The sequence below is a fragment of the Aegilops tauschii genome, chromosome 6 (assembly GCF_002575655.3).
Source record: "Aegilops tauschii subsp. strangulata cultivar AL8/78 chromosome 6, Aet v6.0, whole genome shotgun sequence".
NCBI classification, from domain to species: domain Eukaryota; kingdom Viridiplantae; phylum Streptophyta; class Magnoliopsida; order Poales; family Poaceae; genus Aegilops; species Aegilops tauschii.
In genome coordinates, this window is record NC_053040.3 from 212859054 (window position 1) to 212875619 (window position 16566).

The 16566-nt window shown below is 48.6% G+C and overlaps 1 protein-coding gene across 1 annotated transcript; it reads left to right on the forward strand.

Annotated features, from left to right (window-relative positions):
• Positions 1–15461: 15461 nt before the first annotated feature.
• On the forward strand, positions 15462–15896 carry LOC109755357 (uncharacterized). Its single transcript, XM_020314271.1, has one exon. It carries the CDS (start codon positions 15462–15464, stop codon positions 15894–15896), a length of 435 nt encoding a protein of 144 aa, XP_020169860.1.
• Positions 15897–16566: the final 670 nt, after the last annotated feature.

The following is a 16566-nucleotide window of genomic DNA, read 5'->3' on the forward strand; positions in this document are numbered from 1 at the left end:
TTTTTTGTTCACCCGTGGTAGACGATCCTCCCTCCACCAAGTGGACAACCAGTACACAGTCAAATTACCACGTGGGCTGCCTTTTCGTATAGAAATGAGCTCCACCATGTACCTGCGCGGGTGTGGTTGGGAAAGAGACGGGAGTACGCGCACCGTGCGTGCACCTCTTCTCTTCGTGCACGTCCCCCACCTACGTGGGTGTGTGAGAGAGAGATACAAACCTAGACATAATACGCCGTCCATCCCCATGCCTCCGCCAGTCTGACCACCAGTCACCACCACGCCCCACTCCTCCTCACCTTATCTCTCATCTTTCTCCCTCCATTTTTATATACAAGGCCACGATAAAAATTCCAATTTGCAAATAAAGAAGGCCACTAACACTAATCGATGCAATATTAATGGTGTTTGCCTCGTAGTACTAGCAAAGGAGGACATTAATTATCCCCTCCATGCATGCGGGAGTGTGAGCATTAGCTTGATGTGCATGAAAGAGAAGAATACACATTAATTTACACGGCAAACAAGGAAACAAGGTGGCTTGCAACATTGACTTAGAAGACATTAATTTTTGCCTTGGTACATGTAATATGGGTTTGTGGCCTTGTATACAAAAATGGAGTCCGATAAAATTCTTGAGATACCATTTATCCGATAAAATTCCCGAGATATCATTAGTTTTTACAAAATGGGATTACTCCTGCATGGGTCAATCACAACAGGTGTTTTGTAAAAAAAAATGCATCTTGATGTTTCGTGCAATGCACGGGCATCTTGCTAGTCCATGAAAACAACACATGGCAAAATTCCACGGCGAACGAGGGATTTGAATCAGTTGCGAGGGGCTGTTTGGATCTTGCCCGGGGTAGCCAAAATATTGGCGACCCTTTTGTCCACCAGTGCCTTTGCCACCGATGAACGAGGAATAGCTCGGGTGCTCATGCATCCTCCAGCGCGCACGTTGGAGACGTGCTCGCACGAGCTGTGTTCTTTTTGTCCCACAACGCCGCCCGAGCCGCCCGCAGACCGACTGGCGACCCGCAAATTACGCCCTCCAACTGTAGCCGCACACATTATGACAGCAACTCAACCAACCAGACGAAATTCACGCAAACACGACGATATTTCATATAAACAACGACGGAAATCATATAAGATACCGGATTTTCATACAAACATGACAAATTTCATTACATTCAAATGAACTACACGGTGCTAGTTCCGGACAGCACAGGTATATAATACCTGGCCTACATGGTCGCCCGCTGATCGATTTGTGTTCCTCATGTCCGGCAGCACGATCACCGGACTGCAGGGAGCCCTGGAGGTATATGCTTCAGCGCAAAGGACGGCTCGCTTCCCCATTGTCCAACTGATATCATTGGCTGATGCCGAAGATGATGGTGGAAGGGGGCTTCCCCGCTTCCGTGGAGCCCATGCGGGGTCGACGAAGGTCCTCGCAACAAAAGGATCCGGCAAGACACCTGCTATGTACGCCGGCGTCGCCTCCACGGTGGCCTTCATGGGACCCAAGCGGCGGCGGCCTCCCGTGTTCTACTTCTCCTCGATGATGGCGGCGGACGCGGAGGCGCTGGCCACCGACTCGTCGCTCTCCACGCACCCGACTTCTGTCGCTGCTTGCATGGCACGGCCGCCGGCATGGGAGTCTTGGCCACAGAAACGGAAAACGTTGTACGAGGCGGCGGCGTGGAAGGCAGCAAGGACACTGATGCGCCGCTCCTCGTCGAGCTGGCCTGGAGCAGCCAGTTGCTGAATAGCGCACCGGCTTGGGGCGGCAACTGGCTCCGTCGGGCGAGGGGAGGGAGGTGGATCAGCCGGCTTGGATGTGGAATAACTACTCTTCGTAAGCCATTGTAAGAGTGGAGACAATGGTGAGGGAGGAGATAGGGGAGCGGCGGAGGTGTGCGATTCTTGGCCGGTGTTTGGCCTCGTTTAAATAGGAGATTAAATAGACGGCGAATGGGAGGAGCTCGGCCGGTGTTGCGTTTAATGCGGGCACGGTCAAGAACGGACGTGTGTCTAGAGTGGGTTTCTCGCCACACGAGCAGGTTTCATGGAGGCGTTTGAAAGTGGCAAGGAGGCGTGTTCAGCCGGGCGTGCAGCGAGTGGCGCCCTCGACACTGACATAGGACACCGCGCCGTTCTTCCACTGACGTGTGGGCTCTTTGGGTACATGGCCTGCATGTCACTAACCCAACGCAGGCAGCGCACAGCAGAGGAACCTTTGGTGGGCCAGGGCAGTCAGAAGCGGGCATTTCATAAACCGATGATTGTTCATTGTGTGTGACATCATCTTTTTCATGTAGATAAGCCTACTATGTTGATAGCCCGTTCGATACGTTGTGGTTCATAAATACCGCTGCAAACATCAATGTTCTGCTTATCATAGATAAGATTGATTAATACCCGTAACAATCCATGTCCTTAACAAAGGGTGCATGCACGTATAGGTTGAGCGTGTGTCTTGCGTCGTGTGCTGTGTGCATGCAGGCGTGCGAGTGTTGCGTGCGTGCAAGGGTACGTTTTAGTGTTGCATGCATGTGTGCATACGTGCGTGTGTTCGTGAGTGCATGTGTACGTGTCAGTGTTGCACGCCTCCATGCGTGCGTTCGTTATGTGTACGTGTCAGTGTTGCATGCCTGCATGCGTGCGTGTCTTGCGTGCATGCATGTGTACGTGCGGGGTGAGGCTACACGTCAGTCGACTGACTTTTTCTTCTCTGGTCATTAGATTTTCCAGTTGTTGGATACGAAATCAAGGGCCTGCAGTTTATCATCAAACTCCCCCCGGAGCCACCAGCCATCACCGGCCGAACCGCCGGCCCCCGCCGCCCGCGGCCGGCCCGCGCCACCACGCCGCCCCGTCCGCCCCGAAACCACTCCCCACTGCCGGTCCACCGCCGCACCGGCCATCCCTCTAGGCCCCCCGCGCCGAGCTTTTTCTCCGGCGATCCCCACCCCACCGCCCAATCAATGCGCCCCCACAGCCGGCGACTGCCAACCAGAGGTCTCACGACTTCGAGTACCCACCGACCACTAATTTATTACCATTTCTGTCCTTCATATACGCGCTAACGGGTGGGCCCTATGGTAATGTGCGCTGCTGAATGTGGACCATTTGACTGGTCAATTGATCGTGTCATTAACAAATTACGGGTGAGCCAGTGACCGTACGATCACCCTAAAATGTATTTTATTAACACAGTACGGACTCAAACTACCATTTCTTTCTTTCATATATGGGCGGACAGGTGGGCCCCACGGTTACGCGCCCCGATGGTGCAACACTAGTTGCGCCACGTGGAACGTTTGACTGGTCAATTGATTGTGTCATCAACAAAATACAGAGTTGTATGGGTGAGCCAATGACCGTATAATCATGACATGTATTTTTTTAACACAGTACAAATGCAAGGACTCATATATACACGCAAGCACTCACAGCTATAAGCGCACACACGCAGACCCTACCCCTATGAGCATCTTTGAGAGAGTGAGCCAGCATATGATCTTGAGATTTTACGAAGTCACCATAGGTGCCTCGTAGTTGAGTGGAACGTCTCCTCCCACTGAACGCACATCGCCGGAAAATACTGAAATTAACCTAGGATAAATGCGAGCACCGGGACTTTAACCCTGGTGGGCTCGAGAAACCACTGTCCTCCTAACCATGCAACCACATGTTGGTTAGCACGACAAAATGTATGTGGTGACCGTGATGAGCTTATTCTGAAGTCCAGTGACCATATCGTGCTTTCGCTTCAAATATAATGACCATAAGTGTCATCAACAAAATACGGAGCACGCATCAAATGCAAAGTCCGTCAGTGTCATCAAGAAAATTTGGAGACATATCGTGAGCTAGATACCGTATGATCACCACGAGAATGTATACAGTGACCGTAATGAGCATATTCTGAAGTCCAGCGACCGTATAGTGCTTTAGCTTGAAATACAGTGACCGTCACGCGTGAATGTGTTGTGGGCATGCATACTTTTAGAGGGCCGAGAGATAGTTTGTGTGCGTACGTGAAAGTGGTGTAGAAAGAGGGGGTGTCCAGTGGAGACAAGGAGAGATATGCCCTTCGTTTCTCTTTCCCTGACTAATATTTTAGGAGAATATATAAACATTCACAATGCAGAACAAATTTTTTTGGATGCACCATGCAATTAACTTTCATGTATAACATTGTACTATTGTATATGCTTATTTTCTTAGTGACCGATTGCGTGTGTGGTGTGGTGGGCACATCATTTCTAGTTGTGGTGGGTCAACATGAGGACTCATGGGTCGGTTCCGTCCTGCGCCACATAGGTTGGACCGAGACGCATTATACGAAGACCCATGTGGAGGACTCGGCATACAACACGAAGCTAGCTACCAGAGTCGCGGAGGACTCTATCCCAAGTGGTGATAAGCCGACTATATATGATTTGTAACCCTAGGCCCCTAGTATGTTATAGAAGCTTGGGGGCTAGTTCGTCGATAGTATACACACACGCACAATGCCTGGTATTCACGTGTACTTTGTACACACCCCTATCACTAATATAAGGTACCAGGAGTAGGCTTTTTCCTCAATTGCAAGGGTCCGAACTAGGGTAAAATTGTGCCTCGTATTACCATCCAGCCTAACAGTCAGGGATATCCTACCGAATGATATGATGGAATCATATCTGCCAACTACTAAGAGAGAGGTGTGTCTGGGGGGGCAATGTGTGCGAGAGAGGCCTAAAGATAATGTACATGCGGGAGACACGTAGGCACATATATGTGCGTACAGAGGGCTAGTAGAGACCGTGCGTGTGTATATATGCATGTGAGAGAAATAGTGTTTTCGAACTGAGATTAGTGAAAAGAGTGGTACATAGTAGTCAGAAAGAGAGAGAGATACAGAGAGAGCATGTGCATGAGACACCCCGACACCCCGTGAGAGATTGCGAGCATGTGTGGAAGAGAAATGCCGATGCATATAAAGCGTGTGCACTTATGCTGTAGATAGAGAGATATATAGCGCGTTTGTGGGAACGGGCCGAGGCATAGTGCATCTACGTGTAAAAGGCGGTTCTACGCATTAAATTAAAATATAAATGGCATTATTATTTTTGGATGAGATCATGAATTTTGCAAATTGCGTATGGACGAAAACCGGTCTATCATACACCCATACTCTATTGAATTCTAGCATGTGCATGTGTTTATTCCATATTATCAATCCATAGAGTGAGAGCGGTTTGAAATACAGGCAATGGATGCTTTTGCAATTCATATATAAACATTAATTAGTGCACTCCATGTTGTTAGTGTGAAGCACTTTATACATTTGTCACTTGCATGGATACGTTCCAAATTGCTAGCTACGAAATAGAATACATGTCGAATTCAACATAAAGGGGGTTTTGAAGATTCGAATTCATAGGAAGTGCATTCATCTATTTGAACCCGAGATAATGGCATTTGTAAATCAGATGTAAAAGGTGGCATCAATCTTTGTTGTGCGTTTGAACATGCTATATATATATATTCATACGCATGTCTAACTTTTTTTTTGCAACCAAGGAGGTTATATTTGGAACCATGCATGAACTGAGGTAAGTTGCATATTTTTTAATATATACTCGTGTACAATGTATATTGAAATGTACCCCCTCCATTCCAAAATAACCGTAGCTTTAGGATTTTCAAGAGTAAAGATTTGTGAAGTTTGACAAATCCTGAAAGTTCAATTCAAGAGAACCGAAAACGTTAATGCTTCTGCTCCCAAATAATGAACAAAGAGAAAAATAGGCCTCTGGTCACCTGAAACCGCGCGAGACTATAGTTTGGTTGTAGGAAATTACTATCCTAACTCTGGCCTATGTAGCCTATCGGCCCGATGTCCAAAGGTCTAAACCGGGGTAGGTTTGTAACTTCACCAAGACGCCAGTCTCAACAGCCTCCGAGAAGCATTCATACACCGTGGGCTCCTAAACACCCATGTGCTACCCATGTGCTCGGTCAAAATCTATCCCGCCCACATTTGGGACACCTAAGATTACTGTCCTACCCCCAACCCGCAATATGTATGAAATTTTAGATGGGGGCAAAGTTTGTAACTTTCCCCAAATTTCAAACAAGCGCGTCCCAAACCGAAACATTGTTCCCCCTTAGTTCCCCGCCTCCCTCCGTTTCCCCATTCATACTCCGTGGGCGCCAAAACGCCCTCTCCACCAGCCGCGAAACCCCAGCCTCCTCCGTCCTCCACCCCATAGCACCCAATCCACCGCCGCCCTCCTCCATCACGCCGGAGCCGGTACCCCGATGTCGTCATCCAATGCAACCGCAACCACAACGCCCTCAAGGACTTAGCAGCTGAAGCCGAGGCAGAGCTGCCTCCACGACGCCGAAGCTGACGTGCGCCATACCAGAACCACTCCAACGACGCCGTCCTGCGCCTCATTGTTGTCGCTCCACTGTCGCAACCGTCCACCGCGCCGGAGCTGTTCTCGCTACGCCGTCGTTCGCTGCCTCGGATCTGGTTCCCCGCCGCCGACAGACGGCCACCGCACCACACCCAACAACTTGGCCATGGGTTCGTCCAAGGCTCCACCGTGCTCCACAACTTCTCATTTCCAGCCAACCACAAGAAGATCATTGGAAAAACAGAAGGAGACCATAGCACTGCCAGCAGAAAGAGGTACTCCTCTTCCCTTATTCGTGCAAACCTTACGTCTCTGCTCACACCGTATTCATCCCACGAGAGAAACTAGTTGAGCGCTTCTTACTGCATCTTCTTCGTGATACTAAATGCACAAGGTTTCCTACCTTTACTATTTCACCTTTGCTAGAGGTCAGTAGCCCGCCTGGATTTCAATTTAGGGTCAGTCGAACCGCAATTAAAAGAAGCAGCACCCGCTTAGGCGCGCGGAGCACCTAGTCCGCCTGTTCACCGGGGAAGCGGTGCATCGGTGTCTATCATAGGAGTGTGGGGCACAGGAGTTGCTTGCGCCCGATCTGGAGGTCAGTGGGGCTTGAATGGATGGCCGGGGGGCGGCGCCTAGCACGGAGGTGCGATGAGGTCGAGGGGAGGGCGCAGGAAGGGGACTGGGCCGGTGGTCACTGGCGTTTCGAGGAAGATCGTCAACACTGACTGGCTGGAGGTAGATGAAGGTGATGTGCCCATTCTTTTACATCGGACGGTGCAGAAAAAATGGACTGACCTATTTGTTTTCAGTCGACTGTTATTTTCATAGAATCCTGTAGTAATTTAGTGTGCCATGCATGTTGTAGAGCTATCATATGTCTCCTGTCATTTATTTGTCACAGATCTGCTATCTGCTACCTTTACACTGTACTAATTGTGCACACACTTCACCCATACTCACACTATTGTTTTTTATGCATGGGTATTTCAGACTCTGACGCAGTGTTAATGAATGCAGCAAAGAAAAGACAAAAGTCACTCCAGTGTAATTCGAAGATAAGCACTAAGCGTTTCAGCGCTCTAAAGGGTGCAGTGTCAGTAGTTGGAGACAGTAAATGTAGCTATGTAGTTGATTATCTCAATTGCCACACACAACCATCCCAGGTGCTTGCTTTAACTTCACGCTGTCAAATGTGGTTGCATGTTGCATATGGTGTCTAGCTTGTATTGCTTCCAATTTGGTTAAATTGCATCTGCTTACTTTACTCATTATACCTTTGATAATGACATGCCTTCCTGTTTTTGATACATACTACATATGTCTATTAACCATGTTCGTACATCAAACTAATGCTCTTTTGTATCCCTCGTCAATCACTTATGATGAGACAATAGCCCCAGTGGGTTACTGTGAGGCGCCATACTCGTTTAAAGAGTACAGTGTCATCCTCCCCACATGATTCTCAAGAAATAGTAAGGCTAAATGAAGATAGTCAACGTAGCTCTCTAGTTAATGACCGCAATTCCCCCACACCACCATCGCAGGCGCTTGCTCTTACTTGGCAGTGTGATATGTGGTTGCATGTTGCATATGGTGTCTACCTTGTAATGCTTCTAATTAGGGTAAATTGCATCTGCTTAGTTTAACACATTATACCTGTGAATATGACATGCCTTCCTGTTTTTGGTACATACTACGTCTTTCTATTAACCATGTTCTTACATCAAACTACTTTTCTTGTGTATCCCTCATCAATCACTTCTGACGATACACCTTCAAGTTGACAGTGTAATATTGGTTGCATCTTGCATATGATTTCAAACATGTATTGCCTCTAATTTGTTGCAGTGCCACTTGTAATGAGACACATCTAACTTGGTAGATTGATTTTGGTTGGATCTTTCATGGTGTCTAGATTGCATTGCTTCCAATTTGTTGAAATGCCTTTTGCTTAGCATTTTTCATACATATTCCATCTTCCTACAATGTGGTTGCCATACATAAAAGTTGTGTTCGTCAGTATCATGCATCAACGAATTTGGAAGTGCGAATTTCATTCCTTTTTCTTGTGTGTTTACTTGACACGGCAAAATCTGAAAGGACGAAGGCACGGAATGATGGTGGTCCTCTGGAGCAACCAAAACAGATGATCTCTGCAGATTCTCCTGCTACTCGTACTGAAGTGCTAGTTCCAAATCTCATCTCCCCTACTCCACAACCCAAGGTGCTTGCTCTAACATGGCAGTGTGATATCTGGTTGCATGTTGCATATGGTGCCTACCTTGTATTGCTCCTAATTTGTTAAATTGCATCTCCTTAGCTTACGCATTATACATGTGAATATGAAACACCTTCCTGTTTTTGGTACATACTACATCTTCCTATCACACCATGTTCTTACATCAAACTACCATTCTTGTGTATCCTGCATCTATCGCTTATGATGAGACAGTCACGCCCGTGGGTTAATATGAGACGCGCTACTCTTATAAAGGATGCAATTTCATCCTCGCTTATGAAGAAGCTTGCATTGATTCTAACAAGTTCAAGCACCTTGTGCTTAGTTTACACTTTATACATCATACATGTCAATATGTCACGACGTCCTGTTTTTCATACATATTCCATCCTCCTATCATGCGGCTGCCTTACATGAAAGTAGTTTTCGTCAGTATCATGCATCAATGAGTTCTAAAGAGCAAATTTTATTCCTTTTTCTTGTGGGTTTGACTTGACAAGGCAAAATCAAGAAACAGGAAGGTGATGATGGTGGTCCTCTGCAACAACGTAAACGGAGCATCTGTACCGATTCTCCTTGTACTGACAGTGCATGACAAGGTCCAAGTCTCCGCTCCCTACTCCACCATCCAAGGTGCTTGCTCTAACTTGGCAGTGTGATATCTAGTTGCAAGTTGCATATGGTGTCTAGCTTGTATTTCTCCTAATTAGTGTAAACTGCATCTCCTTAGCTTACACATGATACGTGTGAATATGACATGCTTTCCTGTTTTTGGTACATACTATATCTATCTATCACACCATGTTCTTACATGAAACTACTCTTCTTGTGTATCCTGCATCAGTCACTTATGATGGGACACCTTTAAGTTGGCAGTGTGATATTGGTTTGCGTCTTGAATATGATTTCTAGCATGTATTGCTTCTAGTTTGATGAACGCCACCTATGACGAGACAGTTTTAACTTGGCAGAGTGATATTGATTGCACCTTCCATATGGTGTCTTGTTTGTAGTGCTTCTAATTTGTTGAAGTGCCTTCTGCTTAGTTACCACATCATAGGTGTGAATATGTCAAGCCATCCATTTTTTTGTACATATTCCATCCTCGTATCATGACGTTGCCTTTCATCAGAGTAGTGTTCATCAGTATCATGCATGAATGAGTTTTGAAGAGAAAATTATATTCCTTTTTCTTGTCGGTTTGACCTCACAATGCAAAATCAATAAAGCTGAAGGAAATTGGCAAGGCATTGGATGATGGTGGTCCTTCCGAGCAACTAAAATGGAGGTTCTCTACAGATTCTACTCCGCCATCCTCCCAACAAGATTCACAAGACAACGCAAGGCTAGACAGTCAATGTAGCTGTGTAGATGATTAGCACATCTCCCCTACTCCACCATCACAGGTGCTTGCTCTAACTTGGCACTATTATATGTGGTTGCATGTTGCGTATGATGTCTAGCTTGTATTGCTTCTAACTTTGTTGAATTGCATCTACTTACTTTACACATAATGCCTGTGAATATGACATATGTTCCTGTTTCCAGAACATACTATATCTGATCACACGATGTTCTTACATCAGACTACTGTTCTTGCATATCCCGCATCAGTCACTTATGATAAGGCACCTTTAAGTCGCCACTGTGATATTGGTTGTGTCTTGCATATGATTTCTAGCATGTACTGCTTCTAATTTGTTGAAACGCCATACAGTTTGAACTTGGCACAGTGATATTGGTTGCATCTTTCATATGGTGTCTAGCTTTCAGTGCTTCTAATTTGTTGAAATGCCTTCTGCGTAGTTACCACATCATAGGTGTGAATATGTCACACCATCATGTTTTTCATACACATTCCATCCTCGCATCATGTGTTTGCCTTTCATCCGAGTAGTGTTCGTCAGTATCATACATGAATGAGTTCTGAAGAGCGAAATTTATTCCTTGTTCTTATCGGTTTGACTTCACAATGCAAAATCATTACAGCTGAAGGAAATTAGTCCGGCAGTGGATGATGGTGGTCCTTCGAAGCAACTCAAACAGGGGGTCTCTACAGATTCTACTCCGCCATCCTCCCAACAAGATTCGCAAGACAACACAAGGCTGGGTAGTCAACATAGCTGTGTAGATGATGAGCACATCTCCCCTACTCCACCATCACAGGTGCATGCTCTAACTTGGCACTATTATATGTGGTTGCATGTTGCGTATGATGTCTAGCTTGTATTGCTTCTAACTTTGTTGAATTGCATATGCTTACTTTACACATAATGCCTGTGAATATGACACGTGTTCCTATTTCTAGAACATACGCATACATGATGAGCACATCTCCCCTACTCCACCATCATAGGTGCTTGCTCTAACTTGGAACTGTTATATGTGGTTGGGTTTTCCATATGATATCTAGTTTGTATTGCTTTTGATTATGTTGAATTGCATCTGCGTAGCTTACAACTTATACCTGCAACGATCACTTACCCATAAGACACATTTAACTTGGGACTATGATGTAGGTTGCATCTTGCATTGTCTTCTAGCTTGTACTACTTCTAATTTCTTGAAATGGCACTTATGACGAGACACTTTTTACCCGATAGAGTGATATTGGTTGCATGTTTATATGGTGCCTAGCTTTCATTTCTTCTAATTTTGTTGAAATGCCATCCGCTTACTGTTTTTTCATAGATATTCCATCCTCCTATCGTATGTGTGAAGAAGAAACGCTGTCTTTTTTTGTATATATTCCATCCTCCTATCCTGCGCTTGCCTTACATCAAAGTAGTGTTCGTCTGTATCATGCATCAACCAGTTATGTAAAGCTAATTTTATTCATCTTCTTGTGGTTTTGACTTCATAAGGCAATATCAGAAAATAGGAAGGAAAAGAGTAATTTAGGGGATGTTGGTGGTCCTCCGCGCCGACGCAAACATAGACTCTCTAGATTTGCCACTGCTATTGCTAATGAAGTTGAAGTCCCAGGTTTACATGATGAGTTCATCTCCCGTACTCCACCATCGCAGGTGCTTGCTCTAAGTTGACACAGTGATAATTGGTTTCATGTTGCATATGTTGTCTAGCCTGTATTTCTTCTATTTTGATTAAATTGCACCTACTGAGTTTATATGTTGTACATGTGCATATGAAATGGCTTTCTGTGTCTAGAATACACTACATCTATCTTCATACCATGTTCTTACATCAAAGTACTGTTGTTGTGTATCCCGCATCAGTCACTCATGATTGGACGCTTTTAACATGGTAGTTTGATAGTGGTTGCATCTTGCATTGATTTCTACGCTGTACTGCTTCTAATTTTTCGAATTGCCACCTATGACAAGACACTTTTAACTTGGCAGAGTAATATTTGCATCTTTCATATGGTGTCTAGCTTGCATTACTTCTATTTTCTTGAAAATCCTTCTGCTTAGTTTACACATCGTAGCTGTGAATATGTCATGCCGTCCTGTTTTTCTTACATATTCCATCCCCATACAGTTGTCTTACATCAAAGTATTGCTTGTCAATATTATGCATCAATGAGTTCTGAAGAGCGATTTTATTCTTTTGTGTTGTGGGTATGGCTTGACATGACAAAGTCAAAAAAGAGCAAGGAAAATAATATAGTAGGGAGTGGTGTTACTCGTCGGGTGAAACGGAAAAGGATCTGCCGTCGAGATTCTGCTGGTACTTATAGTGCAGTAGAAGGTCCAAGTCCACCCGCTAAATCTATAAACACAGTATCACCTGCTCCACTAGCTGCAGCATCCGCTTCAACTGTACCAGCATCTCAACGAGTTACTCGTTCGTTTGCTCCCGAACTGGCCAGTTCCCAAGCTGCCTTCACACCTAACACTACTTCTGAAGGCCTGTAAATGGGCCCAAATGAAGCAGGACCTTTAACAGGCCGGAAATACACCGGGCCGTAATTCGGCCCATATACTTAGCAGACTGTTAACGGGCCAGAAGTGACCATGGGCCGCAATGATGATAAGTTTAGGACAGGCTGTTGACGGGCCGATTTGACACTAGCCATACGGGCCTTAATTGAGAATGTTGGGCCTTTAGCTGGGCCGGCCCATTATGGTCTGCAAAATCTTGTGGGCCTTTAGCTGGGCTGGCCCATTGTGGTCCGCTAAATCTTGTGGGCCTTTAGCTGGGCCGGCCCATTATGGTCTGCAAAATCTTGTGGGGCTTTAGCGGGGCCGGCCCATTAGGGTCCACTAAATCTTGTGGGCCTTTAGTTGGGCTGGCCCATTTAAACTTTATGGGCCACTTTTGGGCCCGTCCACGTGTCCACATATCATAGGCCCATCTCGACCGTTGGATGAGTGACACCTGTGCCAACGCGGAACTAACGCGTGGTTCCGTCGGACAATGAGAATTTTACACGTGGAAAATCGGCATTGGTCGTGGCTGTTAGCGGGTTATCGGATTCAAAACCGGACCCGATAGCTTAACAGCGTCCCGTTACGGTGGATGCCACGTGTCGGTCACCCTTGATGAAAGAACTTCTATGACGCGCGATTTATCGTCATGGAAGTGGACACTTCCGTGATGATAATTTTGGTAATGTCATGGAACACTTCTACGATAGCACATGTATGACTATCTTGATTCTGTCATAAAATCGTCATGGATGTACATACATGACAAAAAACGCGACCTACTGTGACAAACACGTATCATCACGGAAGTGTATTTTTTTGTAGTGGAAGAAGCAACTGTTCACTCAAGATCGGGCCGAAACTAAGCAAGTGCCGGTCGAGGAAGGTGGGCCCTCAGGAGCCACCTTCACCATAGGCGCCAACCTTGACCCGGATCAAGAAGAGGCATTGGTGAGGTTCCTGCGCGCGAACAACGAGGTATTCACCTGGCAACCCAAGCAGCTGGTAGAAGTCCCGAGGAGGGTGATCGAGCATCGCCTAAGGGTGTGCCCCAATGTGCGCCCTGTGAAGCAGAAGGCATGACGGAAATTCATGGAGAAGCACTCCTTCATCGTCCAGGAGACGCGCAAGCTGGAAGCGGCAGGTGTCACTCGCGAGGTCCGGTACCCAGAGTGGCTGGCGAACCCCGTTGTCGTTCCAAAGAAAGGTGGGAAGGAGTGCATGTGTGTCGAATTCACCAACCTCAACAAGGCCTGCCCCCAAGACCTGCTCCCGCTTCCACGCGTCGACCAGATCGTCGACTCCACCGCCGAGTGGGACCTGCTGTGCTTCCTGGACGCGTTCTCGGGCTACCACCAGATCAAGATGGCGGTGGAGGATGTGGAGAAGATGGCTTTCCTGACACCATGCTGGGTGCACTGCTACACTTGCATGCCGTTCGTGCTGCACAACGCACGTGCGACCTTCCAACGGCTGATGCACATCGCCCTAGGCCAGCACTCGGGAGAAACGTTAAAGCCTACGTCGATGACATCGTGGTAATATCTCGGGAGGCGAGAACCTTGATTCAGGAGCTGGAGGAGACCTTCGCAAGCCTGCGCCAGGTGGACCTGCGGCTCAACACAGAGAAGTGCGTGTTCGGTGTCCCCTCCGGCAAGCTGCTAGGCTTCCTCGTATCCCACAGGGGGATCGAGGCTAACCCAGAGAAGGTCAAGGCGATAAAAGAAATGAGCCCACCACAAAATCTCAAGGAAATGCAGAAGCTTGCGGGTTGCGTGATCTCGCTGGGGCGCTTCATCTCCAAGCTGGGGGAGCGTGCATTGTCGTTCTTCAAGCTGATGAAGAAGAAGGGCCCGTTCGAGTGGACTCCGAAGGCCGACCTGGCGTTTGAAGACCTCAAGAGATACCTGACTAGCGCCCCGGTGATGGTGGCACCTCGTCCCCTCAAACCCCTGGTGCTTTACCTTGCCGCCACTCCCTACTCCGCCAGCGCGGTGCTAGTGGCGGTACAGGAGGAGCGTCAGGCCAAGAGTCTGCCGTGTCGTGCCGCACCCCCCAACAGAAGCAATGCAACAGCAAGAGGATGCCGCAAGGGCCACCACAACGCCAACGAACGATGGTCCAGCCAGACGGCGTTCTCGGGCCCGCAGAGACCCTAATGGAGGGCCAGGCTCCGGGGGTCTCGTCACCTCAGGGAGCGCCCCAACCTCCGGCAGACGTAGGCTCCCTCGGCGCTCCCGCCCTCGTCGAGCACCCAGTGTACTTCGTCAGCATGGTACTGCGGGATGCGAGGGCACAGTACCCTATGCCACAGAAGCTCCTGCTTCCTCTCCTGGTGGCCTCACGCAAGCTGCGCCATTACTTCCAAGGTCACCCAATTAAAGTCGTCTCAGCTTACCTGCTGGAGAGGGTGCTCCGGAGCACTAATGCCGCGGGAAGGGTCGCTGAATGGAACATCGAACTTCAGGCATTTCAGCTCGAATTCAGCACGACCAGGGTCATCAAGGGTGCCGCCCTAGCCGACTTCGTGGCCGAATGGACTGACGCCCTAGAACCCGAGGTCAGCAAGGGCCGATCCCTCTCACTGGGGAGTGAAGCACCAGATGGTTTGGTCATGTATTTCGATGGCGCCTTCGCACGCCAAGGCGCAGGGGCTGGAGCCGTGCTCATATCGCCCACCCAAGACAAGCTCTACTACGCCGTGCAGCTTTGCTTCTAGCGGGGCGAGAAGGTCTCCAACAACATCGCGGAGTACGAGGGGTTGATCGCCGGTCTCAAGGCCGCCATAGCCTTGGGGGAAAACGTCTCACCATCAAGGGTGATTCGCAGCTCCTCGTCAACTTCTCCAACAAGGTGTATGAGCCGAAGGACGAGCACATGGAGGCGTACCTCGCGGAGGTGCGCAAGATGGAGAAGCAGTTCTTGGGCCTAGAACTGCAGCACGTGCCTCGCGGCACAAATAAGGAAGCCGACAACATCGCCAAAAGGGTCTCCAAGCGTCTGCCCCAGGAGCCCGGCGTCTTCGAAGAGCGTCTTTTCAAGCCATCAGCAGCACCCCCGTCTGCGGAGCTGGCGTCGTCTCGGGAGGAACTCCCTCAACCACCGGCCTCGGGAGCCCCCGCCCGTGGCCCGACCACGGGAGCAAGCCTGCTCCTGGCGCTCAAGCCTCGGGAGGGGTGCTGGACCGAGGAGTTCAAGGAATACCTGACACGAGGGACACTGCCCGAGAAAGAGGAAGACGCGGAGCGCGTGGCCCAACAGGCTACGACATACTGCATCCAGGACGGTGAGCTATACAGGAAGCGGCCAGATGATGTTTCTTTGCGATGCATATCCACGTAGCAGGGGAATGAGCTGCTGGGTGACATACATGGCGGATACTGCGGGCACCACTCGTCGTCGCATACCCTGGTCAGCAAGGCGTTCCGCAACGGGTTCTACTGGCCTACGGCACTCAACGACGCGACCGAGCTGGTGAGGTCCTGTGAGGCCTCCCAATTCGACGCCAAGCAGATCCATCAGCCAGCCCAGGGCCTCCAGACCATCCCGCTCTCGTGGCCATTCACGGTCTGGGGGCTGGATATCCTAGGCCCGTTCCCTTGAGCGCCTGGGGGCTACCGCTACCTCTACGTTGCCATCGACAAGTTCACCAAATGGGCAGAGGTAGAGGCCGTCCGCACCATCCCGGTCGGGTCCACAGTTAAGTTCATCAAGGGCCTCGTGAGCCGGTTTGGGGTCCCTAACTACATCATCACCGACAACGGCTCGCAGTTCACTAGCAATCTCTTCAAGACATATTGTGCTAACCTTGGACTGCAGATCTGCTGCACTTCGGTGGCACACCCCAGGAGCAATGGCCAGGCCGAACGTGCTAACGCGGAGGTCCTGTGAGGCCTCAAGACCAGGACCTTCAAGAAGATGCTCGAGGGCTGCGGCAGGGGCTGGCACGACGAGCTCCAGTCCGTGTTGTGGTCCATCCGCACCACCGCCACCAAGCCAACAGGCGAGACCC